Source organism: Procambarus clarkii, chromosome 23 (assembly GCF_040958095.1).
Source record: "Procambarus clarkii isolate CNS0578487 chromosome 23, FALCON_Pclarkii_2.0, whole genome shotgun sequence".
NCBI classification, from domain to species: Eukaryota; Metazoa; Arthropoda; class Malacostraca; order Decapoda; family Cambaridae; genus Procambarus; species Procambarus clarkii.
Genome location: NC_091172.1, coordinates 33,789,542 through 33,816,046, shown reverse-complemented (window position 1 = coordinate 33,816,046; position 26,505 = coordinate 33,789,542). Strand labels below are relative to the sequence as shown.

Sequence of the window (26,505 nt, the reverse complement as noted above, 5' to 3'; positions counted from 1 at the left end):
GGGTGGTCAGATGGCAGAGATACTGATTCAGGCTTGCCAGGCATCCTCTCAACATCAAAATGAGTTAGTGTAGCTGTCATTTTAGAGGTTATTAGCTCTGCCAAATATCCTGTCTTTTCTCACTTTTCTGTTTAATAAGAGGAGCTTCTCTAGTTATGTTTTGGCATTAGAATTTTTAACCCACCCTATTGTGTGCTTAGTAAAGAATTTTCTGTGGAGAGCCCCTTTGGCTCCCCGGAGCTATACCTGGCTGATGTGTATATATTAGACCATGGCAACAGTCAATCGAAGGAGTTCTAAGCCTACCGGGGACCAGAGCCAGAACCTGGCCCCCTCAAGAGAGGCACGAGGAGCAATGGCCTATAGACACTGTGTAATTGGAAGGAGTCTTTGTCTGCTATCTACCAGTTCAGGCACCCAGAAAGGTAGGAATTTCAAAACAAACTACTGCTGGTAAAAAATTGCTAACCGAAAGCCGAACTAGCAAACAGAACTCCCCAATCAAGGAAACAAACATGACGTCACCACAACCGCCGCACATCCGTCTGCGCAACCCCCCCCCCCTCACCAGGAGGGGGATGGGGGGTTCCAGACCTCCACAGCGGCAACTCTCCTTAGTTCAAGAGGCTGTTGTGTTGGTGACGGTCGATTGCTGTGGCTCCATTCTTTGCACAATGCTGCAGTGCATTGTTGTTGCTCTGTTTTGGTGGTGTGAGAGCCAGAAGTAACACAAGAGTACTGGGGTTGCATGCACCTACGGCTACCTTCCCTAGGTGCCCCGTAAGTACTGCCTTTGCGGCTTCAGGGTTATCTGCCATGAGCCGTTCAGGAGCAGCTACCTCCGTGTGGTTCTGTTGCTGCTCGGTGATTGCCCGCCCTTGGGGGTTCAGCTGGGAAGGTTCTTACTCCCGTTTGCCCTTGGGTAGGAGGTAGTTTCATCACTGGCTAGGGTGCGAGGTACTGTGCATTTGTCTGATATACGCATAGCGACCAGTGCACCACTAAGAACCTAGTGAATGGAACTAGGTTCTGTTCACCTAGAGACATTGTGCTTTTGTGGGGTTTTTCTTTTTTTTGTTTTGATTTGCCTAGTTGGGGTCTGCCTGGTGTGGCGGTAGGACCACTTGTAGGACTTTGGTGGCCCTCCATTAGGTCCCTGTGCTTGCACATGTCGCAGAGGTTCAGCTTTTAGATTGTTTGCTTGATAGCTCTGGGATAACTGGTTAGCAGTACCTCGCCTGGGCTTCCCTTAGCAGTCAGCCTAAGGGCCCTGGAAACCCCCTTTGGGGCTCAGTGGTCCAATGTAGGAGACGTCTGAGTCCCACCTCGCCTTGTGCAAGTTTGAAGGTTGCTCTGTCCTCTTGTCTCAGGGTAACACTCACCGTCTGCCTCCGCCTTGCTGCCTGTTGGGTCAGTGAAACCAGTGACCCGGAGTCCTGCGAGTGGTGTTCTTTGCTTGTACTCCATTCACCCAGTCCACTGAGACTGATATTCGAGTGCAGACAGCTTTAGTGTTGTATGCGAGGTTTAGGTTGCAGCAACGTGTGAGGTTGGTTGCCTTTCCGGATGCCCCGCAGCTGCCCTGCTGAATTATAGTGGTAGTGAGACTCGGGTGACTTCAGGGATTGCCCCTTCCGGATCGGCGGCAGAGGCATTCGAGCCTGGTCCTCCTGCCGGAGCTTTTGGGCCACGCCAGGGGCCCCTTTCATCCCTGCTTTTCCGGTGGATTCTGCTTTTTCTCCCAAAGGCAGAGGGTTTGGAGGACGGCTTGGCCCCGGGTCCTGACGTGGAGGATTCCGGGGCTTGGGAGGAGTTGACTTGGGGGGGCCTGGGCCCTCACTTGTCCCTGCTTGGGTGTTTGGTACCCTCGGTGCGGAGCTTGTTGTTACAGGGGAAGGGTTTTCCTATCCCCCTCCCTGTGTGTTTTTGTTACGAGTTCGACTCCTCCCCAGGTTCGGTTCCAAGTTCCCTTGGGTTCTTCGGTTCCTTCCTTCTGGAGGTTTTTGGCTTCCCGCATCCCACCAAGGAAGGTGTGGGAGGCCCTTGCAGCTTACCTCCTGCGAGACCCGGATTACGCCTCGATAATGAAGCCTTCTTTTGAGTTTGGCTCCTCTTGTCCTTATTGGGTGCGTTACAAGGTGCCGGGGTCTTCCTGGCTGGCAGACTGCCTTTTCTTTCATTGGGGGGTTGACATTCGTCCTATCGGACTGTGCATTTGAATGTCGAGAGTTGCCTACGGTCATTCAGGTTTTCCTGGGGGGTGAGTTGGAGCACTTCCCAGAGATGAACTAGATCAAATCTACACTGATGGGTCATCTAATCCTGTCAATGGCAGGGCTGGTGCAGCATACACAGTAATTAAGGATAATGCTTTCCAACTCGGAAATGAAGAAAAAGCGTGTATTGAGAACTATGCCTCTTCACGGCAAGCAAAGCTAACTGCCATTGTTATGACGTTACGGTTTCTTGATGGGAACACTAATGGTGCAGTGATTTGCACTGATTCAAAAGCAGCACTCCAAAGCCTAAGTAAAAATCGGGCAGAAAATCTTGCAATAGTCGCTGAAATTAAGAGAGCTGTGAGAGTACTTACCAATCAGGGAAGTCATCAAGTTTCTGTGGGTCTTCCTTCCCATGTTGGAATATGTGGGAATGAACGAGCAGATATTCTGGCTGCTGAAGGCGCTGAAGGAGACCATATTGAATACTTCATACCTAAGACTCTACTACAAATTAAAGGTATTGTCAAGCAACATCATCGTGACAATTTTCACGGTGATGTTGACATCATCAGTTGCAATTTTCTTACCATGTGGGGTTATGCCTTCCTTTCTGGGTGCCAACCCTGGTCGATGGCAGACATGCGATCCCTCCAAATACATGTGGTTTCCATAGGCCATTGCTCCCTTTGCCTCTCTGAGAGGGCCAGGTTCTGGCTCATGGTCCCTGATAGGCTGAACTCCATTTGACTGATGCCCCCCAGACTAATATAATAAATATCAGCCTGATAGGTACAGGGAGCCTCTGGGGTTCTCCCAGAGAATGGCATTTCATTACATTCAATGCTGGTTTTTTGGCTTTGTTTCTTAGTTGTGAGACATTGGCAGTGTATCTTTAGGCTTGATTGCTGCCAGTGGAACTTAACACTTTCACCCGGGCATGACGCAGCATTGCATAATCCGTTTACTGGGGGTAATTCCGGGGATGACGCAGCATTGCGTCATCCACTTTAAATAATCGCCAAAAATCAGGTTTTTATCCAATTTTTTGGGGACTGGTTTTAAAATGCGCGCCGATGTCTTCTCATTTTCTTTGTTGAGCCTCGTGGCCCTCAGGCAGTTTGGCACATGCCGTGGGCCCTTTGTTTTCGCTCCACTGTTGTGACCAATGTTGCCTCCCCTCGCATCTCAAACGTGTGAACATTTCGGCTATTTTCCGTGGCTATATTTCTTACTGCGGCTTTAGAAACTATCTACGCTTACTCCACGATGGATAGTGATCATGAACAAGGCCCTTCCAGGAAGAAAATTGCGAAAGAAAGGCTTGAAAAGGGTGGGAATTGGAAGTGTAGCTGGAAGGCGGCTGAGCACTCACTCGCGGCTAACGCGTGGCCCGTCTTCAACTCGTCGGCGGTTGGAGCGTGACCAGGTTTTTTATTTTATATGCTAATGTTCCTCTAGAGAATTCTATTGCGAACCCATTGAGACCAAAATGAAAGACTTAGGATAAAAATTGATGTGACCAGAGTGAAAATAGTGAAAACATTTTATCGCGTTTGCGCGCTCCTGGGTAACTTGTTCGCACTTTCTCTGTTTGCTGCGGGTAATTAGCCGGACTTTTGGAGTTTATATGCATTTAGTGCTGTAGAGAATTCTATTGCGAACACAATGATACCAAATTTAATCTCGTAGGACGAGAATTAAGGTGACAAAGTTGAAGAGAGTATACACTTTTCAGAATTTACGCGCGCTCCCGTGACACCCTGGGTCCCATATCGCACAGTTGAGGGGTGGCGAGCGGGGTGCGCCAAAGTGTTAATTATTTCTTCCACCCAGGTCAGATTCTCCTTTCCCATGTAGGCCGTGTTGAAGGTCTTGGTAGGCTGCATCATCCTTCTGGCTTCTATGTGGCTCTTTCTTTCCTGGGTCACAGCCCTCTTCTCTTATTGTCCTCATTTTGTTCCTTTCCCAAGGCCCTGCCCCTCTCTGAGAATCTGTTGATGAACACCTTTGGCAGACATCCTTGTATTATATTTCTGTATGTGATTGAGGATGCTTGGATGACCTGGCAATTTGTTGTTCTTCGTCAAGTATCTTTGGTGTCGGCACTTTCAATGCTAAATTTTAATTATAATTGCTTGCTGCAAGATTGCCATTTATGCTAGTTCATATGCAATATAACTTTCTTCTTCAGAGATGTAACCTTGAAGGAAGGACCAGATATAGGCTCTAGTGCTCTAGATATGTATTCCAAGGCTCAAAAGGAGCGCCTGGATAACTTAGATCAAGCAAATCAAGAAATTGATAGGTTACGAAAAACCATAGAGAAGCTTCAGAGTGAATTACAAGGTGAGTATTCTTCTCTATTTATTTAGTGCCAACAGTAACATAAATTTGTTTGAGTATTATGCACAGAGGAATTGGCTAACTAAATAACTGCATTTCTGTTTGAATGAGAGAAGCACCCAATAGCAATTTTTTAATAATTTTTGATAAAATTTCATAATTTTTCTTTTTGTATTGTTGTTTGGCTTCAAACAGGCATGTAGCAATTATATTTATAATAGTTATTTACCAGTAAAGAGTAAAATAAATCTATATTTGATTTGCTTAAGTAAAGTTAATAAGAAAGCATTGGAGAAGAATGTTATGGTAATCTTGTTCAGTAACAGTTTTGTTATGGCATTGCATTATAGTTCATAGCTATGCAGTATCTATTTTGTTCAAGCTGTAATCATATTAAATCTAATCTTCTAATGCTGGATGTTTATGTTATGTAATTATCCAAGTGTTTGTTAGCTAAAGTGGAAATCTTTGCATCACACTAATTGCCAATTATGCACTTACAGAGAAACTCATAGATTTTATTATTTTTTCTTTTCAAGACATACGTAGGATCATACCTCACACCATCCAATCAGCTTCTAAAGAATCTTTTTGATTTAATTTTAAGTTCAGCATTTTTCTTTCTTTTTATGACAATGACAATTCCTTTTGTCTCCATCTCATGCCTTTATCGTCCCAGTATTATTTTCCTTCTCCTCTATTACCTCTCATTCCCCGGCCACCATCATGATGGAAGAGTGTAGCAGGTAATGACTTCCTCTTACTAGTCCCTATAGCTTTTTGGGATTTGCTCTCTTTGTGGTATTGATGTAGTAATGTTATTTTAAGTGTGTTTGCTAAAATGCTGCATGTCTTTCTTCTGTGTGTGCACCATATCTCTTACTGAAATGCATCATTGTTTGTTACCAATTGTTGTGTTTTATGTCTAGTTTCAACAAGTGCTATCATAACAAATGTCTATGAAGTGTGGGAAGTATATAAAAATTATATTAAAATCAATTAATTTTAAGAAAACGGTATTGTGGCATTCCCCAAATCCAGACCCCAAAATAACGGATTTCAAGAAAATCAAGACCAAATCTGCACACCGGAATTTTGCTCTAATTTCAGATTTAAAAAAAAAAATCCAGATTTCATGGAAGGTGTGGTGAAATATGGATTGTCAGTTCGTGTAAAATCATTTTCATCAAATCGATTTTTGTCTTATTTTTCATTATTGGGTTTATTGTGGCACAACTTTGCATAATGTTTTTGTGGAGTGGGTATAGGAATGTGCTCGTTTCCCTGAAGTATGTATGGGGAGGAGACTGTGTGTGTGTGTGTGTGTGTGTGTGTGTGTGTAATTACCCAAGTGTAGTTACAGGATGAGAGCTACACTCGTGGTGTCCCGTCTTCCCAGCACTCTTTGTCATATAATGCTTTGAAACTACTGACAGTCTTGGCCTCCACCACCACCTCACCTAACTTGTTCCAACCGTCTACCACTCTGTTTGTGAAAGTGAATTTTCTTATATTTCTTCGGCATCTGTGTTTAGCTAGTTTAAATCTATGACCTTTTGTTCTTGAAATTCCAGGTCTCGGGAAATCTTCCCTATCGATTTTATCAATGCCTGTTACAGTGGTACCTCGGTTTAAGAGTTTATTCCGTTCCTGGAGACAGCTCGCATTCCGAAAACTCTTATTCCGAAGCTAATTTCCCCATAATAAATGATGGGAAATGAATTAATCCGTTCCTGACTACCCAAAAACCTCACTTCAAACTAAATTTTATACTTAATTCATCTAAATAAACCTACAAAACTATGTTCAAGCTATTACTTAACCTTGTTGATAAATGCTGTAGGCGTATCGAAGATAGTGAGGAGGGAGGAGGAGGAGAGGTGTTACTGTTTGGAAGGGGAGTCCCCTTCCATTATAACATCAGGCAGTGAGGACCTTTCTGGGATACTCTCTGGCATGTTTTGCCTGCATACCACTAGGACCTGCTCGTGGCTCACTGCTCGATTTTCTCACAACAAATCTATTCATGGAAGCTTGTTTTTCCCTTCTTCGCAAGCTGTCTCTTTAGTAAGGCATCACATTGTCATTGAAAAGATTAAGGCAACGGCCTACTACAGCTTTCTCTGAGTGAGTCTTTTCAATAAAAGTTTGCATATCTTCCCACAGTTCTTCCCACACACAGTTCAACAACCCGTGTACCATTTTCATGCTTCCGAATGATCTCTTGTTGCTGCTCTATTGTCATCCTCACAGGGGCTTTCTTGCCTTGATCCTTACCACTGGCTTTCTTGGGACCCATGGTGAGATATATAATAACTTTTATGGTCAAATGATAAAAAATCCAACAAAACACTGAAAATCCGGGTGAAGAATTGACGTGGGATAGTCACTGGGTGCGAGGCACTGGTAAACTGAGGGGTGAGGGGTGACGATCGCCGTACCACCACGAGCTAATTCAGCCTGTACACGTATCAACAAACTCGTGTTCCGAGGTAACCCTCGCCTTCCAAGGCAACCCTCGCCTTCCAAGGCACATTTTCCGAGCAAATCCTGCTCGTATTCCGAAAAACTCATATTCAGGGACACTCTCATTCCGAGGTACCACTGTACTATTTTGTACGTAGTGATCATATCACCTCTTTTTCTTCTTCTGTCTTCTAGTTTTGGCATATTTAATGCCTTTAACCTCTCCTCATAGCTCTTGCCCTTCAGTTCTGGGAGCCACTTAGTAGCATGTCTTTGCACCTTTTCCAGTTTGTTGATGTGCTTCTTAAGATAGGAGCTCCACACAACCACTGCATATTCTAGCTTTGGCTTAACAAAAGTCGTGAACAATTCCTTTAGTATTTCGCCATCCATGTATTTAAAAGCAATTCTGAAGTTAGAGAGCGTGGCATAGGCTCCTTGCACAACGTTCTTTATGTGATCCTCAGGTGATAGTTTTCTATCTAGAACCACCCCTAGATCTCTCTTTATCAGAATTCTTTAAAGATTTCTCACATAATTTATAGGTTGTGTGGGGTGTATGTTCTCCTATTCCACATTCCATTACATGGCATTTATTCCCATTAAATTCCATTTGCCAAGTGGTGCTCCATATACTTACTTTGTCCAGGTCTTCTTGAAGGGCATGACAATCATCTAGTTTCTTATCCTTCCTATTATCTTAGCATCATCAGCAAACATGTTCATATAATTCTGTATACCAACTGGTAGATCATTTTGGGAATCGATGCAGAATCAGTGACATGTAACAGTGAAGAGCTGCCTCCGAAAACAACAAATGATGCACTCCTGGCTGAAGCAACCAAGCATTAAACACCAAAAATACTCCTCCGAAACCTTACCAACTCGTTCTTCACCAAAAAAAAAAAAAAAAAAGGAAAGATGGCCACAAATGAAGAATATGCCCATCAGGGCCAAAAGAACATGAAGCTCTCCAACCCCAACAACCAGAGGAGAGAGCCAGTAGAAACTCTACCTTGAGAAAGGCATCCTTGACTGAAGGGGAAGCCAGAAACCGAGAAGAGGAGAGAAAGGCGAGGACACAGTCGGGCAACCAGGACAGCTCTGGAGGAGCAGAAGCAGGCTGGAGGTGAAAAATACACCTGAGACAACTTGTGGTATGGCACCGAAGAGGTAACGATGCTGAATGAGAGCAACAGCAGCTCCACCGATGAACGATACGAGTGTCAGGCAGGAGATGCTGGATAACAAACAACACGACAAAAGAGGAAACTCAATCTGAATGGAGACTGAAGAAAAAGAATGGAGAGGCAGAATGAGGCAAAATGAGCATCAAGCAACTTCATATCATTGCCGTAAAGACAGATGCAGCTTGATCACCAATAATCCAGCCACTTGCTTGCCATACAAATGACAAGAGAAATTCATAAAAAAAAAATTGGAAAGCCAAGTAGGTCAAACCAGCAAGGTTCATCACTGGACCAATCTACTGAAGGAGGCTTTGCCGCAGAAAAATGCCTAGGGATTGGCAACGGGCAAGAAGAGCCAGGAACCAAGGCTGAGCTTGCCACCAAAGTAACCAGAAGGATTACCTTCCCTGAGAATGACTTTGGTCTGGACAGAACTCTTAGCAATAGCTAAACAGGGAGGAAAGATAAATGAATCCTTATCTTGGCCAATCCAGCTGAAAAGCACCCACAGGGAGACCCTCACGATTGGGGGAATGGTACCATGTAAGAGGGAAGGCCCTGGTGCCATGCTGATAAGAAGAGGCTCGCTTACAGGCACCCAAACATCTCTCAAAGCCATTAGAAGGACACATCTTTGATGGTCCACTCCATGGAAATAGGACAAGACAACCCATCTGTAAAATCTGTGGACACACTCCAAAAGGGAATCAAGCAGAGAGCCAAATCTTGAGAAGCCAGAGGCTGAGCTACACAGTGTCCAGTTCCAAATCAGCTGAAATGACTATCTTCCCCACTCCCTTAGGCCTGGCAACAAACCACTTGGGAGCATTCGAAAGGGAGCCAGTGTGTGGAAGCCGAATGAAGCCATAGTCTCCTCAAGCATACCCTTGGCCGCAGACTTGCACACCATACTAAGTGCCCAAAAAAGGGGCCCAACCACCAATCCTGGGAGGCTTGGAGAGCACTGGACACTCAGCCCTAACCCAGAGCCGAGGTGTCCATAATTACATCGAGTGATGGTGGAGAATGGCCTCTGTTTACTTTATTATGTCCATTAGTTTGAATTACTTTATGCAAAGTTTACTGTACTTCTGTTAACCTCCAAATTGCACCTTTCAGTTATTTCCTATTATTTTCTTCTTGCTTTCCTATTTGTATATACATGTAGCTAGTACCACCCTTCCCAGTTGTTATGGTCTTGTAAGGAAATACCATCTGCTTAAGATTACTGTTAAATTTAAGCTGCATGTAAATTTTTGGGCTGGCCCTCGGTACCTTCCCGGTGCATTGGCTCTGGTACCAAAGAGACATCAACAAAATGGCCAGTCCTCTGGACTTTTGCATGCCTACTGAAGACCAAGATCAGAATCTGGTGTGCTTTTAGATGCAAAAGGAGCATAAACTATGAACTTTATCTTGATTAAAGAAAGTAAAGATGGAAACAAGGTAAGAAATAGTTTGCCCAATGTCAACAAATCGTGTGCTAATACCCAAGCACACAGTGTGAACTTTGATATTAGGGCAATTGGGTATTACCAATACCCATTGCAAACAGAGTGGTAGACAGTTGGAACAAGTTAGGTGAGAAGGTGGTGGAGCCCAAAACCGTCAGTAGTTTCAAAGCGTTATTTGACAGAGTACTGGGAAGGCAGGACACCACGGTACCAGACACATTGCCACTCCTCGACAAGGACTGATGCAGATTTCTGTGGGGAAGCCCCTCCAGCTCCCTGGAGCTATCAGACTGATATATGCTATATTAGTCTGGGAAACATCAATAAATTGTAGTTCTGCCTACCAGGAACCATGAGCCAGAACCTGGCCCCCTCAGAGAGGCCCAGGGAGCAATGGCTTATGTAAACCCCTATGTGTTTGGGGAGCATTCCATGTCTGCCATTGACCGGGGCTAGGCAGCCAGAAAGGTAGGCATAACAAAACAAACCCCACCAGGTAAGAAATTGCAACCAAAGATCGAACAGAGACAGAACTCTTAAACACATAAGGAAACGAGCAAGTGTCATTCACCCCCGCTGTACTGCTTGTCTGCACAGCCCACTCCACCCTGAGAGGGGGAGGGAGAGACCTAGACCCCCCTGCGCTGGCTACTCACACCGCCTAGTTGGTAGGTTGATGCACTCTGGGGCGGTCATCGACCCTGGCCTCGAATTCTTGGAGTGGCCCTTTTTGGTTATAGGGACCCGGACTTGGAGACATTAGTCGCTTCGACTCTGGTTCTGTCCGTGCTTCTAAGTCCTTCCTCGGTTGGCATTCTTTTTCCCTGCTACCCCATCCCCCTGTTCCCGGATCTCAAACATCTGAGGATTTCGGAGTCGGGCTGCTTCGGGAGCGCCTTAATGTCTGCTTGTTCGCCCCTGTGCTTCCTCGGGAAGTTGGCCTTGTACAGCTGCACATGCAGGTTTCCACCCTTTCGACATTCTTTAGTGGCTTAGGACTTGTGCTCTCGCGGACATTTGGCCTCAGTCTTGCACTTGTTTTCCCTTCTCGAGTTGTCCTCAGACTGGTTTGGGAAGGATGTGGAGGCATTGAGTATCAGGCCTTCGTCTAGGGCACTGGCTTCTGTGGCTCTGGCATTGACTGCACTGTTGAAGCGGTTTGCGTTGATTCTCAGGGAGGCGGTGTCTCTGTTCATTGCTTCTCACCTCGCATGCCGTCAGGCCGTGCTCGCTCTGTCTTTGGAATTGCTCGGGGGTTTGTGCCGGAGCCTGAATTTTGCCATGGTGGTCTACCTGCCGGGTCGGGTGTGGCTTCGTCGGCTGTTCTGGTTCCTTCAGGAACATCCCTTCCACCTCTCCCGCGACTGCTGGGTTCGGCCTCCAAGGGGCTTTGTGTCGGTTGGTGCGTCGTCGGTTTCCTCTTAGGTTTTTCAGGGTTCTGTACATTGGCACCTACCCTGAGCCCTCGCTTGATGTGTTCACGGACGAGTCATCTCTGGGCTGGGGCTTTGTGACCACTGCTCACTAGGCCAGCTAGGGACGGTGGGATCCGTCCTTCCGTTGGGCTCTCAGCACGGTGCGGGAGTTCGCGGCTGTGTGGATGTCGCTCCGGAGGGTTCAGGTTGCTCGGGGCTCAACGATCCAGCTCCATTCAGGCTGTTCCCCAGTGGTTCTGCTGTTGCTCCAGGTCCTGGCTCACTTAGGGACTTACCAGGGGGGAGTTGCCCTTCTGACTTTTTGGTGACCGGCCCAGCCTTGGTTTCAGGCACTGCTTGCTCGGTGTCCTAACCCGAGGGTCTTTCTGCAGCTCCGCCTCTTTCTGCTGATTGGTCCAACCCAGTACGAGGCTGGTTCGTTCTTCTCCTCGAGTCTTCGTGTCTGGAGTTTCTGTCCACCAGTCCAGCAACCAGGAAGCCTGGTCGACTACCGAGCTGTGGGGATGCTAAGCCCCAGAAGAACCTCAAGGTAACCTCAAGGTAACTTGTATGGGGCGCAGGTAGCTTTGTTGTTGGTCTTCCACCTACGTGCTTCATCTCGGCGGCAGTATGACGTTCCTGGCAGCCATTCTGGTTTTCCTATCTCTGCGTTGGTGTACTTCGGTCTCTGATAGGCTTATTTTGTCCTTTCGTGGTTGTTCCAGGATTGTCATTTTATGCCGCATACTGTCGCCTCGTATCGTGTGGCGCTGATGGAGCCGCCTCAGCTTGCGTTCGGTCTTGTTACTTCTGCCCTGTTCTGTCAGCTGTCTCGTGTGTTGTTTCACCTCCAGCCTGCTCATGTGCTTCTGGTGCCGTCCTGGTTGTTGGCCCTGGTTATCTCTTTCGTATCTTTTCCTTGGTTTGTCATGGCCCCTTCGGTTCCGGGTTGTTTTTCAGGTATCTTTTTTTTTCCAGTTGGCATTGGCCTCTGGGGATCAGTTAGGGGAGCTTCAGGCTCTCCTCTGGTGCAGGAGTTTTTCTGCTCGTTGGTCCTGGTGGTAGTTTTGCTCGTTTGTGACATTCTCCTTTTATCTGGCGATGAATGGGTCTACTGCTTTCCAGGAGGGGTCCTTGGGTTCTTGTTGTTTGGTTGGTCGGGCCGGGGATATGTGTTGTGTTCGGTTGCGGCTCTGCTGGTCTCTGCGCATTTTGGCCTCTGTGGCCATGAGGCCGTTTTGGTTTGCCCGGATTCCCTTCCTTCCTTCCTGTTTCGGGGTTCAGGTCTCCTGGGTTGTCTGTAGGGTCCTTCAGTTTGCCAGTTGTCTTGTTTTTGAGTTAGGGCAGCGTAGCGTCTGCCTCCCGGGTCCTTCCCTCTTTTCCTTATCTTTGGTGAAGTAGCTCTGGAGAGCCAACGGGGTTCTTCCCCCCCTGGAGGGGAGGGAGGGAGCCGAGCGGAACAGCACGTTGGACTTGTGATCCTGTGGTCCTGGGTTCGATCCCAGGCACCGGCGAGAAACAATGGGCAGAGTTTCTTTCACCCTATGTCCCTGTTACCTAGCAGTAAAATAGGTACCTGGGTGTTAGTCAGCAGTCACAGGGCTACTTCCTGGGGGTGGAGGCCTGGTCGAGGACCGGGCCGCGAGGACACTAAAAATCCCCGAAATCATCTCCAGATAACCTCCCTCCCTCCCTCCCTCTGGTCGGCGGTGTTTGCGTGTATTTTTGACATCCAGCCCAAGAACTTCTGGTTGGATCTCCAGTGCAGGGGGGGTCTGGGGGCCCCCCTTCTCCCTCCCGGGGAGGGGGGAGGGTTGCGCAGATGGCAGAGTGGCGATGTGATGACATCATGTCACTTTGCTAGTTTTCATTTGGGGAGTTCTGTCCACTCGTTCGGCTTTTGGTAGCAATAGTTTCACCAGAATAGAGGTTTGTTTTGGGACGCCTACCTTTCTGGGTGTCAGACCCAGTCGATGGCAGACATAGAATGCTCCCAACCACATGGGGGTTTCTATAGGCCATTGCTCCTCGTGCCTCTCTGAAGGGGCCAGGTTCTGGTTCATGGTCTCCGGTAGGCAAGAACTTCATGCACATTGACTGATGCCAGAAAGTTGTACATATCCATTCAGCCTGGATAGCTCCGGGGAGCCTCCAGGTCTCATTCAGAAAATGGCGTTTCATTACATTCAGTGCTATTTTTTTTGTCTTGGCTTCTGGGGGCTCATGTTTGGGAGCTTCGTGCTCTCCTCCGGCACCGGGGGTTCTGTTTTTATGGTCCTGGGATTTGTTTTGTTCGTTTGCAGACTCCTCCTCCTCTTCTGGAGAAGAATGGGACAGTGGGCTTTCAAAGGGGTCCAGTCATGGTGGATGCTTGGTTCTTTGGGCAGGGAGTGCATCACGTGTTGTGTCCAGTGGGAGCTTACTCCACTACCTGGAGGCCACTGGTTCTGTGACGGTGGATGCTCTTTGGGTGGATCCGGTTTCCCTGTTCCAGGGCTCGTGTGTCGTGTGTGATTTTATGACACAGTGTCATAAAATCCAGCCAGTCTGTGGTCTACCCTCATGCCCATGGTGTTTGGAAGTATGCGGCACTCGCTGCGATGTTTAGTAAATTTTCTTAGGTTGACATTAGGGGCACGGGGGTTTTGGAGGTCGAACAGGGTCTTGACCGCCAGTTATCTCATGATCGTTGGGGCCTTTCCGGCCTTGAGTCGCTTTGGAGCATCTGTTGCGGCCGTCGGTCTCTTCTTTGTATTGAGACCTGCAGCGTGGCTGCCTCCCAGGTAAGTCCTTATTTTTCCTTCTATGTGGGTAGTTAGCTTCGGGGAGCCAACGGGGCTTCCTCCAGAAAGCCAGCATCGAATGTACAGTAATGAAATGCCCTTTTCTGATGGCTGCCAGGGAGGCTTCCTGACACCCTCCTTCCCTCTGGTCGGCTGTTTCCATAAGGCCTCGAAACTGAAGAGTGGAGGGTGGGGTCGCCTGAGCCTGCTTCCCCTCCCTCTTGTTGTGGGGGGCGGGGAGTTCTGCTAACGAGCAGAAGTACTGGTTTCCATGCAGAGTTGCTAGTTTCTTCATTTCTTTTCATTTGGGAGGAGTTCTTTGCTGCTTTGGGGTTGTAGGTCTCAATTTTACCGGTTAGTTGTTTGTTTTGGTTCGCTTATCTTTCTGGGCCACTGCCCCGGTCGATGGCGGAATAGGACATACTCTACATGTAAAGTGCTCATAGGCTATTATTCCCTGTCTCTCTCTGAGGGGACCAGGTTCTGGCTCATGGTCCCTGGTAGGCTTAGAACTCAAAGTGACTGATGTCCCCAAACTAATAAAGCACATATCAGTTCATTTAGCTTCAGAGAGCCTCCTGGGCTTCCCCTAGAAAAGAGCGTTTCATTACATTCAACGCTTTTTATTTGAAATGTAACTGTACATTTCAAATCTATTGTTTGGCTAAAGTGATTTTTTAGAAAATATATTTTAAGAAAATTCATTTAAGAAAATATATTCTGTACACAGTACTAGTATATTTGTGTATTCTAAAAATTTTGGAAATTTAAATATAGAGAATCATCAATTGCCAATCATCAATTGCCAATCATCAATTGGTCATGCATATTAAGTGGATTAAGGCAAGTGGTATTTAATATAAAAGTATAAGAATATTACTTTACGATGTATTTTAAGTGGATTATACAATAAAGTTCATTATCTTTTTTAAATATATATATATATATATATATATATATATATATATATATATATATATATATATATATATATATATATATATATATATATATATATATATATATATATATATATATATATATATATATATATATATATATATATATATATATATATATATATATATATATATATATATATATATATATATATATATATATATATATATATATATATATATATATATATATATATATATATATATATATATATATATATATATATATATATATATATATATATATATATATATATATATATATATATATATATATATATATATATATATATATATATATATATTATTATTGGTATGGTTTTTAATTGAATTTAGATTATACATTGACATTGTGTACATAGTTATACAGTATTCAGTTTTTGAAAATTGGTTAGTTAAAGTGTTTTTCATGTCTCATGCCATCACACATATCTTTGTTTGATTAGTTATTTGAAATGAACTTTATTCAGCTTGTTTAATTTTTATATATATTTCAGGTGTTAAACTAAATTTATTGCTTTTCATTGGACAAATTTGCCAGCAAAAGTTGTGTGTATTATTGTACCTTTCATTAAGCTCTTAAGATTAACATGTACAGTATATACATGTGTGTGTGATCTTCCGCCTCTTCATTAGTTATAATAGTAGTATATCATCTATTTATTTTTAAATTTGTTTAAATTTCCAGTGGTTATGTAATTACTCATTTGAGATTTGTGAAATAAAGCTCTAGCTTGTAGTGTATACTTACCTAGTTGTACTTGCGGGGTTTGAGCTTTTGGCTCTTTGGTCCCACCTTTCAACTGTCAGTCAACTGGTGTATGAATTCCTGAGCCTACTGGGCTCTATCATATCTTCATTTGAAACTGTGTATTGAGTCAGCCTCCACCACATCACTTCCTAGTGCATTCCATTTACTAACTACTCTGACACTGAAAAAGTTTTTATCTAATGTCTCTGTGGCTCATTTGGGTACTCAGCTTCCACCTGTGTCTCCTTGTGTGCGTGCCACCCGTGTTAAATAATTCATCCTTGTCTACCCTGTCTATTCCCCTGAGAATGTTGTATGTGGTGATCATGTCTCCCCGAGCTCTTCTGTCTTCCAGCAACGTGAGGTGCAGTTCACTTGGCCTTTCCTCGTAACTCATGCCTATTAGTTCAGGGACTAGCCTGGTGGCATACCTCTGAATTTTTTCCAGCTTCGTCTTGTGCTTGACAAGGTACAGGCTCCATGCTAGGGCCGCATACTCCAGGATTGGCCTTATATATGTGGTATACAGGGTTCTGAAGGATTCCTTACACAGGTTTATGAAGGCAGTTCTGATGTTAGCCAGCCTCGCATATGCCGCTAATGTTATTCTTTTGATGTGGGCTTCAGGAGACAGGTTTGGTGTGATAACAACTCCTAGACCTTTCTTCTTGTCCGTTTCGTGAAGGACTTCATCTTCCATTTGATATCCAGTGTCTGGCCTACTATTTCTTCCACCTAGTTTCATTACCTTACATTTACTTGGGTTGAACTTTAGTAGCCATTTGTTGGACCATTCCTTCAGTTTATTTAGGTCTTCTTGTATCCTCATACTATTGTCCTCTGTCTTGATCCTCCTCATAACTTTTGAATCGTCAGCAAACATTGAGAGGAACGAGTCTATTCCCTTTGGGAGATCATTTACATATATCAGGAACAGTATAGTCCAAAAACTGATCCCTGAGGCACTCCACTGATGAAGCCTCGCCATTCCAAGACCTCACTCCACACAGTGACACGCTGTCTTCTGTTGCTTGGGTACTCCCTTATCCAGTGGAGTACCTTCCCTTTCACTCCTGCCTGCATCTCTAGTTTGTGCACTAGTCTCTTATGTGGTACTGTGTCAAAGGCTTTCTGGCAATCCAAAAATATGCAATCAGCCCACCCCTCTTTTTTGCCTGATTTTTGTTGCTTGATCATAGAATTCAATTAATCCTGTGAGGCATGAATTGCCATCCCTGTACCCATGCTGATGACGTGATACAAAGTTTGTTCTGCTCCAGATGTTCCAGTAGCTTTTTTCGCACAATCTTCTCCAACACCTTGCATGGTATGCAAGTTAGTGACACTGGCCTATAGTTCAGTGCCTCCTGCCTATCATGCCTTCTTTAATATCAGGACTACATTAGCCTTCTTCCAAACTTTTAGCAGTTCACCTATTACCGGTGATTTGTTATACACCATGGAGAGTGGCAGGCACAGTGCTTCTGCTCCTTCATTTAGTATCCATGGTGAGATTTCATCCAGGCCTATAGCCTTATAACCTATAGCTACAGACCGCATAGGGGCCTGTGTGTGTGTGTGTGTACTTGCCTATTTGTGCTTGCGAGTGTTGAGCTCTGGCTCTTTGGTCCTGCCTCTCAACTGTCAATCAACTGGTAATTACCTAAGTGTAGTTACAGGATGAGAGCTACACTCGTGGTGTCCTGTCTACCCAGTACTCTTTGTCATATAACACTTTGAAACTACTGACGGTCTTGGCCTCCACCACCACCTCACCTAACTTGTTCCAACCGTCTACCACTCTGTTTGCGAAAGTGAATTTAATTATATTTCTTCGGCATCTGTGTTTAGCTAGTTTAAATCTATGACCTCTTGTTCTTGAAGTTCCGGGTCTCAAGAAATCTTCCCTATCAATTTTTTCAATTCCTGTTACTATTTTGTATGTAGTGATCATATCACCTCTTTTTCTTCTGTCGTCTAGTTTTGTCACATTTAATGCCTCTAATCTCTCCTTGTAGCTCTTGCCCTTCAGTTCTGGGAGCCACTTAGTAGCATGTCTTTGCACCTTTTCCAGTTTGTTGATGTGCTTCTTAAGATATGGGCACCACACAACCGCTGCATATTCTAGCTTTGGCCTAACAAAAGTCGTGAACAATTTCTTTAGTATTTTGCCATCCATGTATTTATAAGCAATTCTGAAGTTACGAAGCGTAGCATAGGCTCCTCGCACAACATTCTTTATGTGGTCCTCAGGTGATAGTTTTCTATCTAGAACCACCCCTAGATTTCTTTCTTTATCAGAATTCTTTAAAGATTTCTCACATAATTTATAGGTTGTGTGGGGTCTATGTTCTCTTATTCCACATTCCATAACATGGCATTTACTCACATTAAATTCCATTTGCCCAGTGGTGCTCCATTTACTTTGTGTGTGTGTGTGAATGAGAGCTTCACTCATGGTGTCCTATCTTCCTGGCTTTCTTTGTCATTTAACCCTTTGAATCTACTAATGATTTTGGCATCCACCACCAGCTTGCTTACCTTGTTCCAACTGTCTATCACTCTATTTGCAAAAGAAAACTTGTTAATATTTTTTGACATCTTTGTTTCCTTAGCTTGATTCTGTGACCTCTTGTTCTTGAAGTTGCAGATTTCAAGACTTCCTCTTTGTCAGTTTTGCCAATTCTTGTTTCTATTTTGTATATTGTGATCAAATTGTCTCATTCCTTAACTGTCTGCTTTGGCATATTTAAGACCTTAAGCCTGTTCTTGTGGATTTTGTTTTCAGTTCCAGAAGCATTACACGGTATGCCTTTGCACCTTTTCCAGTTTATTGATGTTCTGCTTGAGATATGGGCACACAATATAACCACTACATATTCCAATTTTTGTCCCTGTGAACAATTTCTTTAATATTTCACCATCCAGGTATTTAAAAGCAATTCTGAAGGTTGAAAGCCTAGCATAGGCTCCTCCCACAATGTCCTTTATGTGGTCTTTTGGTAACAGTCTTCTATCCAATGCCACCCCCTTGGTCTCTTTCTTTGTCAGAGTTCTTTAATGCCTTTCCACATAATTTGTAAGTTGTGTGTGGCGTGTTTTCTCCTTTTCTCCCATTCCAACTTCCATAACATGGCATATGTTCACATTGATTAACATTTCCCAAGTGGTACTCCATACACTTATTTTATCCAGATCTTGAAGAGTATGATAATTAGCTAAGTGTCTAATCCATGCTAGTATCTTATCATGTTCATATAGTTGTGTATTCCTTCTGGTAGATCATTTATATAGATTATGAACATTACTAGTGCAAGAACCAAATCCTGTGGTACTCCAGTTGTAACACTTCTTCAGTCTGATCCAATGTCTCTGATCACTATTCTCATCTTTCTGATGGAAAATTTTCATCCATATCAGCAATCACCCCTCCAGCATTTTCCAGTTTCTAGAACAACCTTTTATGTGGGACTCTGTTAAAAAAAAAAAGTCCAGATAAGTACAGTTAATCCATCTCTTTCCTGTAAAATCTCTGGCTCTATCATAAAAACTAAGAAGATTTCTTACACAGGATCTTCCTGTTCAAAAGACTTATTGTCTGCCTGTTATTGTGTAATTTCTCTCCAGGTATTCTATCCATTTGGTTTTAACTTTTTTTCTGATGTTTTAACTTTTTTCTAATGTTTTACCACACTTGTTAAATATGCGTCTATAATCCTATCTCCTTGATTAATTTTTCTACTTTGTCTCAAGACTCCTCTATGTACTTTATGGTGTTCTCTGAAGTTGGCATTGTCTAGTTCTCTGAAAATTTTATTTTGCATAAGCACACTTTAAAATTGTTCATTTAGTGTTTCATACATTTCCTTTTTGTTTTCTGTGAGTCAAATCCCCATTTTCAAACTCTGGATTTTATCCTTTACGTACAGCTTGTTTTTAATCATTTATAGAAAAGTCTTGGTTCTGCTTTACATTTGTCTGTTACCCCTTTCTCAAAGTTTCTTTCTGCCTCTCTTCTCACTACTATGTAGCTGCTTCTTGCTTGTTTGTATTGCTGATAGGTTTGAGGGTTAGGCCTCATCCTGTACCGATTCAATTTTTCCTGTCTGTTGATCTCAGGCCCTCCCACAGTTTCTCTTGAACCAATCTTGTGTGTGAAATTACCTAAGTGTAGTTACAGAATGAGAGCTATGTTCATGGTGTCCTGTCTTCCCAGTACTCTTTGTCATATGGCACTTTAAAATTACAGTACTGATGGTTTTGGCATCCATAGCCTTCTCGCCTGTTCCAATTGTCTACCACTCGTTTGCAAAAGAAACCTTTCTAATATTTTGTTGGCACCTTTGTTACCTTAGCTTGAATCTGTGACCTCTTGTTTTTGAAATTGCAAGTTTCAATTATGCCTCTGTCAATTTTGCTGAATCCTGTAACTATTTTGAATGTAGTGATCATATTGTCTCGTCTTCTTTTGTCTTCTAGCTTTGGCATAGGTAATGCCTCTAGCCTCTCCTTGTAGCTCTTGTTTCTCATTTTCAGAATCTGTTTCATAGCATGCCTTTGCACCTTTTCCAGTTTATTGATGTGCTTCTTGAGATATGGGCATCATACAGCTGCTGCATATTCCAATTTTGGTCCTACAGAGGTTGTGAATAGTGTGTGTATGTGTGTGTGTTTTCATGATAATACATTTGTATATTTATCATTGTTTAATTATATAAATAATTTTAATTCTTGCAACTTTGAACAGAGGCACAACAAGAGGCTGAAGTATCTAAGCGGCGCCGTGACTGGGCCTTCAGTGAGCGGGACAAAATTGTTCAAGAGAGAGAATCCATCCGAGCTCACTGTGATGAGCTGCGACGGAAACGTGACCGAGCAGTTTCAGAATTAGCCATAGCTCTACGGGACTCGGATGACATTAAAAAGCAGCGTAATGAAACCTCAAAAGAACTGAAAGAACTGAAGTAAGAGACATGCAAGTGCATTTGACTAAACAAACAAAATTAGAGAGATTTAGACCCAGTTGTTTCCTTGAGAATTTATTAAGTCTTAAGTGGTTTACTCCTGGACTCACAATCAATGGACCCAGGTTCTATACCTGAGAACATTTCTGTTCACCTGATGACTCTATTCACCTAGTAGTAACTAGGTACCTGGAATTTTTGTCAGCTGTTGTGGGTTGCATCCTGGAGGTCAGTAGTTGGCCTCGGAGGACATCAACATGCCTAACTACAGGCTTCCTATCCCCAACAATGAGGAATTATTATTATTATTATTATTATTATTATTATTATTATTATTATTATTATTATTAATTGTCATCGACACTTCCATAGAAATAAACATTTCATTCACCTGGGCTCTAGGAGACTCAAACAATATACTCCACGAGTGTAAGGCAGAGGCTCTGTCCATTCAGCGGTGAGAATTTTTGCCATAGAATTCTAATAAGCCTGTGAGGCACGATTTACCATCCCTGAACCCATGCTGGTGGTGTGTTACAAAACTTTCCCTCCAGATGTTCTACAAGCTTTTTCCTCACGATCTTCTCCTTCACCTGGCATGGTATACAAGTTAGGGAAACTGGCCTGTAGTTCAGCACCTGTTGCCTGTCACCCTTTTTTGTATATTGGAACTACATAAATTTTTAGCAGTAAAATAGGTACCTGGGTGTTAGTCAGCTGTCACAGGCTGCTTCCTGGGGGTGGAGGCCTGGTCGAGGACCGGGCCGCGGGGACACTAAAAAAGCCCCGAAATCATCTCAAGATAACCTCAAGATACATTAGCTGTCTTCCAGCTTTCTAGGTAGGTTTCCTGTTTCCAGTGACCTGTTATTCACCATAGATAGTGGCACACTTAGTGCTTCTGTACCTTCTTTTAGTATCCACGGTGAGAGTCTGTCAGGCCCAACTGCTTTTGTCACATTCAGCTCCAGCAGATTCCTTTTGACCTCATCACTGATAAGCTCAAATTCCTTCAAGGTTGCTTTCTTTACTACCTTCTCTCTTAGTACAGGGGCTTCTCCTTGCTCTATTGTAAAGACCTCCTTGAATCTCTTGTTGAGTTCTTTACACACCACCTTGTCTTTGTCTATCTGTTCTTCCCTTCAGGTACACAGTTAAAACTTTTTCTCAGTTTTATCACTTGTTCCTTCAATGCTGTTTTCCTCCCGGTATGGCTGTGTAGTAGTTTTGGTTGGGTCTTCCCATATTCTAGAGAATATGTATTCCCTAGAATGCAGGCAGGAGAGAGATACATAATAATTTACACTTTGATAATACTAGTAGGACTGGGTTTAAATCTACACACAGAAATAACACCACATGAGACCAGAAGGCATGTCAGGATGTGCAAAAAGGCCCCATTGAAAAGTAGAGGTGTAATAGGCACATTGAGAAAGAATTCGATCAACAACTAAAGCCCAAGACTTTTTACCACACTCCGTCTACACTTACTGGCCGGCCTCTTCCTAAAAAAATCGAGTATAGATAATGTTGAAATACTACTCAGCGTAGTCCCTTGGTTGTTCCATGATGGTGTTTTGTTTCTCATAACTTAACATATGGGTGTCTCAGAGTTTTCTTATCTATTCCAGTTCATTTTGTGCTCTAGCCAATGGATCCTAATCTTGAGGTTTACTATATTTGTGATTCCCAGGTGCTTGGCTCCATGGCTAGGCTGTTATGCTGGGCACTCCTCTCCAGAGAGAGACTGTTGCCTGTGTTGAGTGACCATTTCGTTTACCCTTCAGGTCTTGTCTTGGCCGAGTTTGTGACTATTTATTTGTGCGTTTTTTATTTTAGTTCAAGGATACCCTCATCCTTCCTTGTCTTTGAATTAGACTGTAATTTAGTTCAGTCAGCATATTTTGCCTTGAGGTTTCCCAGTGCTTATCCTTGGTGTATGGTGGTTAGGTTGAGCGTCTTGTTGCTTGTTACTGATTACGCCCAGTTGCTTGCCACCCAGTAATATTAGCAGTGGCAAATCAGATAGGGGATATGCAAATTACTAGTTTTGTAGAGTCATGTGAGGTACCACATGCAGTTTTGTGACCACTATGGGAACTCCCTTCTGCCTCCACCATTCTTTCTGTTGAGTTCTGAATTGCTAACACCATTATGTTTTGATTTTAAAATATCTGCAGTACCTAATTCACATTTTATATGTTGCTTTTTCTAATTGTTTCAATTTTTTTAATTTCAGAGAGAGATTGGAAGCAGAGCAGGAGAAGGCAGCTGTTGTACGTCAGTTGGCAGCACACAATCATTCTCGCGATTCAGCAATTGACACTGATATGCAAGAATGGGAAATAGAGACCCTGCATTTGCCTATTGTAAGATATATTCGTTTGCTTCTTATAGATGAAATATACTAGTTAGCTGTAATAAATAATTATTGTAATAAGTGGTTGATAACAAATTGGTCATTACAAGAAGGTAATACTTCTCGTTATAAAAGAAAAAGCTCCTTTCTGAGCAAGCCACTCAGTCAATCTATTGTGTAAGAATCCTACTTCATGGGACTCTTCCCAAGAATCCCTCTCTCCCCCAAGAATCCCTCTCCCCCCCCAAGAATCCCTCTCCCCCCCAAGAATCCCTCTCCCCCCCAAGAATCCCTCTCCCCCCCAAGAATCCCTCTCCCCCCCAAGAATCCCTCTCCCCCCAAGAATCCCTCTCCCCCCCCAAGAATCCCTCTCCCCCCCCCAAGAATCCCTCTCCCCCCCCAAGAATCCCTCTCCCCCCCCAAGAATCCCTCTCCCCCCAAGAATCCCTCTCCCCCCAAGAATCCCTCTCCCCCAAGAATCCCTCTCCCCCCAAGAATCCCACTCTCCCCCAAGAATCCCACTCTTTCCCAAAGAATCCCTCTCTTCCCCAAGAATCCCACTCTCCCCCAAGAATCCCACTCTCCCCCAAGAATCCCACTCCCCCAAGAATCCCACTCCAACCCAAGAATCCCACTCTTCCCCAAGAATCCCACTCTTCCCCGAAGAATCCCACTCTTCCCCCAAGAATCCCACTCCCCCCAAAATCCCACTGCCCACAAGAATCCCACTCCCCCACGTATCCCACTTCCCCCACGAATCCCTACTACTAGGTGGTGCGCGAGCCAGGGAGTAATTTCACAAATACTCTGGGTGCATGCTCCTAGAGTCCTCTTCTCTAGATGCCCTGTAAGTACTTCCCTTGGGGGTCTACCTCTGCAAGGTCTTTTGCTGCTCGGTGATTGACCGCCCTTGGAGTCGGCTATGGTGTTTCATGCACCATTGTTTGCCTCCGGGTAGGGGTAGTTTCGTTGGGGCACAGGGTACTGTGCAGCTAGTTGTCACCTATCATAGCGGCTGGCTGTGTTCCGCCTGGGCACGTTGTCTTCTGGCGGAGTTTTTCTTTTGTTTTTGTTTTCCTGCCTGGTGGGGGGGGTCTGCCCCTTGGTTTTGGTCACACTATTATATCTCTGTTGTCCTCCACTAGGCCCCCCGTGAGTGTACACATCCTGGGGGTTCAGGTTTAGCAGTTTGCTTGGTAATCTTGGGCACTGGTTACCAGTACCCTGCCTGGGCTTCCCATAACGAGATACGCGACTAAGGGCCCTGAGAAACCCCGCGGGGGCTCTTTGGTCCGATGGATGCGACCCCTTGGGTCCTCCTCTCGCTTCGTGTGAGTTTGAAGGTTGCTGTGTCCCCTTGTCTCAGGGTGACAATCACCAGTTGTGTTTCCGTCATCTTGCCTATTGGGTCGGTGACACCTTCGACCCAGAGTCTTGAGTGGTGTTGCTTGCATGTTCTCCAGTTCACCCAGGCTACTGAGCTTGATATTCGAGTGCAGGCAGCTTTGACATTGCATGCTCGTTTTAGGTTGCTACCCCGGATGCCCCGAGACTTCTCCATTTTGGATATATTGACCCGGACTTGGGGGTATTAGTCGCTTTGACTGTGGTTCACTCCATGCCCCCTTGTCCTTCCCCCTTCCCCTTCTGCTATCCGTCCTGGTCCTCTTTCTCTTTCCCCCCCCCCCCCTGCTTCCGGCTCCGAAGCGACTGAGGGTTTCAAATTTGGGGCAGGGTTTAGTTGATGCTGAGACTTGAGGGGTTTCGAGGGATGCCCCTTCCTGTGTGGCGCCGGAGGCATTCAAGTATGTTCCTCCAACCGGAGCTGCTTAGTCTGACCAGTGGGTCCCCTTCGTTCCTGCTTTCTCGGCTGCTCCTGCCTTTTCTTTAGAGGTAGGGGGTTTGGAGGATGGCTCGGTCCCGGGTCCTCACGAGGAGATTCCCGGGGCGGGATTGACTTGAAGGCCTTGGGGGCCCGTTGGACCCCGCTTAGGTTTTTCTACCCCTCCGAGCAGGCTTGTTGTTGCAAGGAGTGGGGTTTTCTGTTCCTCCCTCCTTGTATGAGTTGGATTTGGCATCTACCCCTCCAGGGGTTTGGTTCCATGCTCCCTTGGGTTCTTCGGTCCCATCTTTCCGTAGGTTTTCGGCCTCCTGCATTCAGCCTCATGTGGTGCTGGAAATCATCACGGCTTACCGCCTGCACACCAGGATTACGCCTTTATAATGGATCCTGCTTCTTTCGCATTTGGGTCTTCTTGTCCTTACCGGGTTCGTTATGAGGTTCCGGAGTCGTCCTGGCTTGTAGACTGCCCTTACTTCTCATTGGAGTCGTGGCATTCATTCTGCCGGTCCCATGTGTTGAGTGGTGTGAGGCTCATACGGTGGTCCGGGTTTTCCTGCGGGTGACTTTGAGTACCTCAAAGCGTGCTTGTTCGCCCCTGCCATTCCTCGGGATGTCGGCATTGTGCAGCTTCACGTGCAGATTCCCTCCCTCTCGGCAGCGCTTGTTGCTGAGGACTTGCACGCTCAGGATCTTCGGTCTTGTGGTTCTTTTCTCTTCTCGAGTTGTCCTCGGACTGGCTTGAGGAGGAAGTGGAGGTGCTTGGGGCCGGTCATAGGTCGGGTGCATTGGTCTTGGAGGTGCATGTAATCGTCAGCTCTTTTGAAGCTGCTTGCATCAATCCTGCGGGATGCAGTGTCGCTGTTTTTTGCTTCCCGTCTTGCGTGTCGGTAGGTGGTGCTTGCTTCCTCTGTGAAATCCACTTGGGCCCCTGGCTGTTAGGTTGTCTTTGCCTTTTTGTCCCTTGCTGTTTGCAGAGTCTGCGGTGGTGCAGTATCTGCTGGCGGAGCCGCTGCAGCTTGTGTTCGGCATTGATGTTACTTCTGTGCCATTCTGCAAGCGGTTTCATGCGTTGTTTCACCTCTGGCCTGCTCATGCTCCACCTGAGCCATCCTATTCATTGGACCAGGTGCTCTCCTTTCTCTCTTCTCCTCGGTTTGTGGTGGCCCCTTCGGTTCAGGATTGTTTGGCTAAGGCTCTTTTTCTTATTGGCAGTGGCCTCTCAAGGTCGGGTCAGGAAGCTTCATGCTCTCCTCTCCTCCTTCATTTGCAGCCGTCTCCTTCTTTTCTGGCGAAGAATGAGACTGTTGCTTTCTGGAGGGGTCCTTGGGTTGTTGATGCTTGGTTGGTTAGGCCGGGGGTGCATCATGTGTTGTGTCCAGTTACGGCTCTCCATCGTTACCTGTGCGCCACAGCCTCGGTGACTGGGGACAAACTTTGGGTTGACCTGGTTTCCCCCTTCTTCCCTGTTCCAGGGATCAGGTCTTCCAGGTCGTTCGCAGGGTTATTCGGTCCAGTCAGCCTGTGGTCTATCCTTGTGCCCACAACATTCGTAAGTTTACTGCACTGGCAACATTTTTTCTGGTAACATGTTTTGGGCTGATATTCGGGCATGGGGTTTTTGGAGGTCGAACAGGTTCCTGGCTTCTCGCTACATTGTCAACGTTCCTGGGCCTAGTCGGGTCTGTGTCGCATTGGGTCGGCGGTTGCAGCCAGTTGTCATGATTTCACTTTGAGGAGCGAGGGCTGACCGCCTCCC

General features: G+C 45.0%; 1 protein-coding gene across 14 annotated transcripts in view; it reads left to right on the top strand.

The window, feature by feature from the left end:
• The window catches only part of Dlg5 (Discs large 5), a 365,892-nt gene that overhangs the window by 308,780 nt on the left and 30,607 nt on the right, over positions 1–26,505 (top strand). For all 14 annotated transcript variants that reach the window (XM_069330159.1, XM_069330162.1, XM_069330157.1 and 11 more), the window contains 3 exons: positions 4,414–4,568; positions 20,331–20,547; positions 22,787–22,916. In XM_069330159.1, coding sequence (XP_069186260.1) covers positions 4,414–4,568; positions 20,331–20,547; positions 22,787–22,916 — 502 coding nt within the window. The remainder of the gene's footprint in view (positions 1–4,413; positions 4,569–20,330; positions 20,548–22,786; positions 22,917–26,505) is intronic.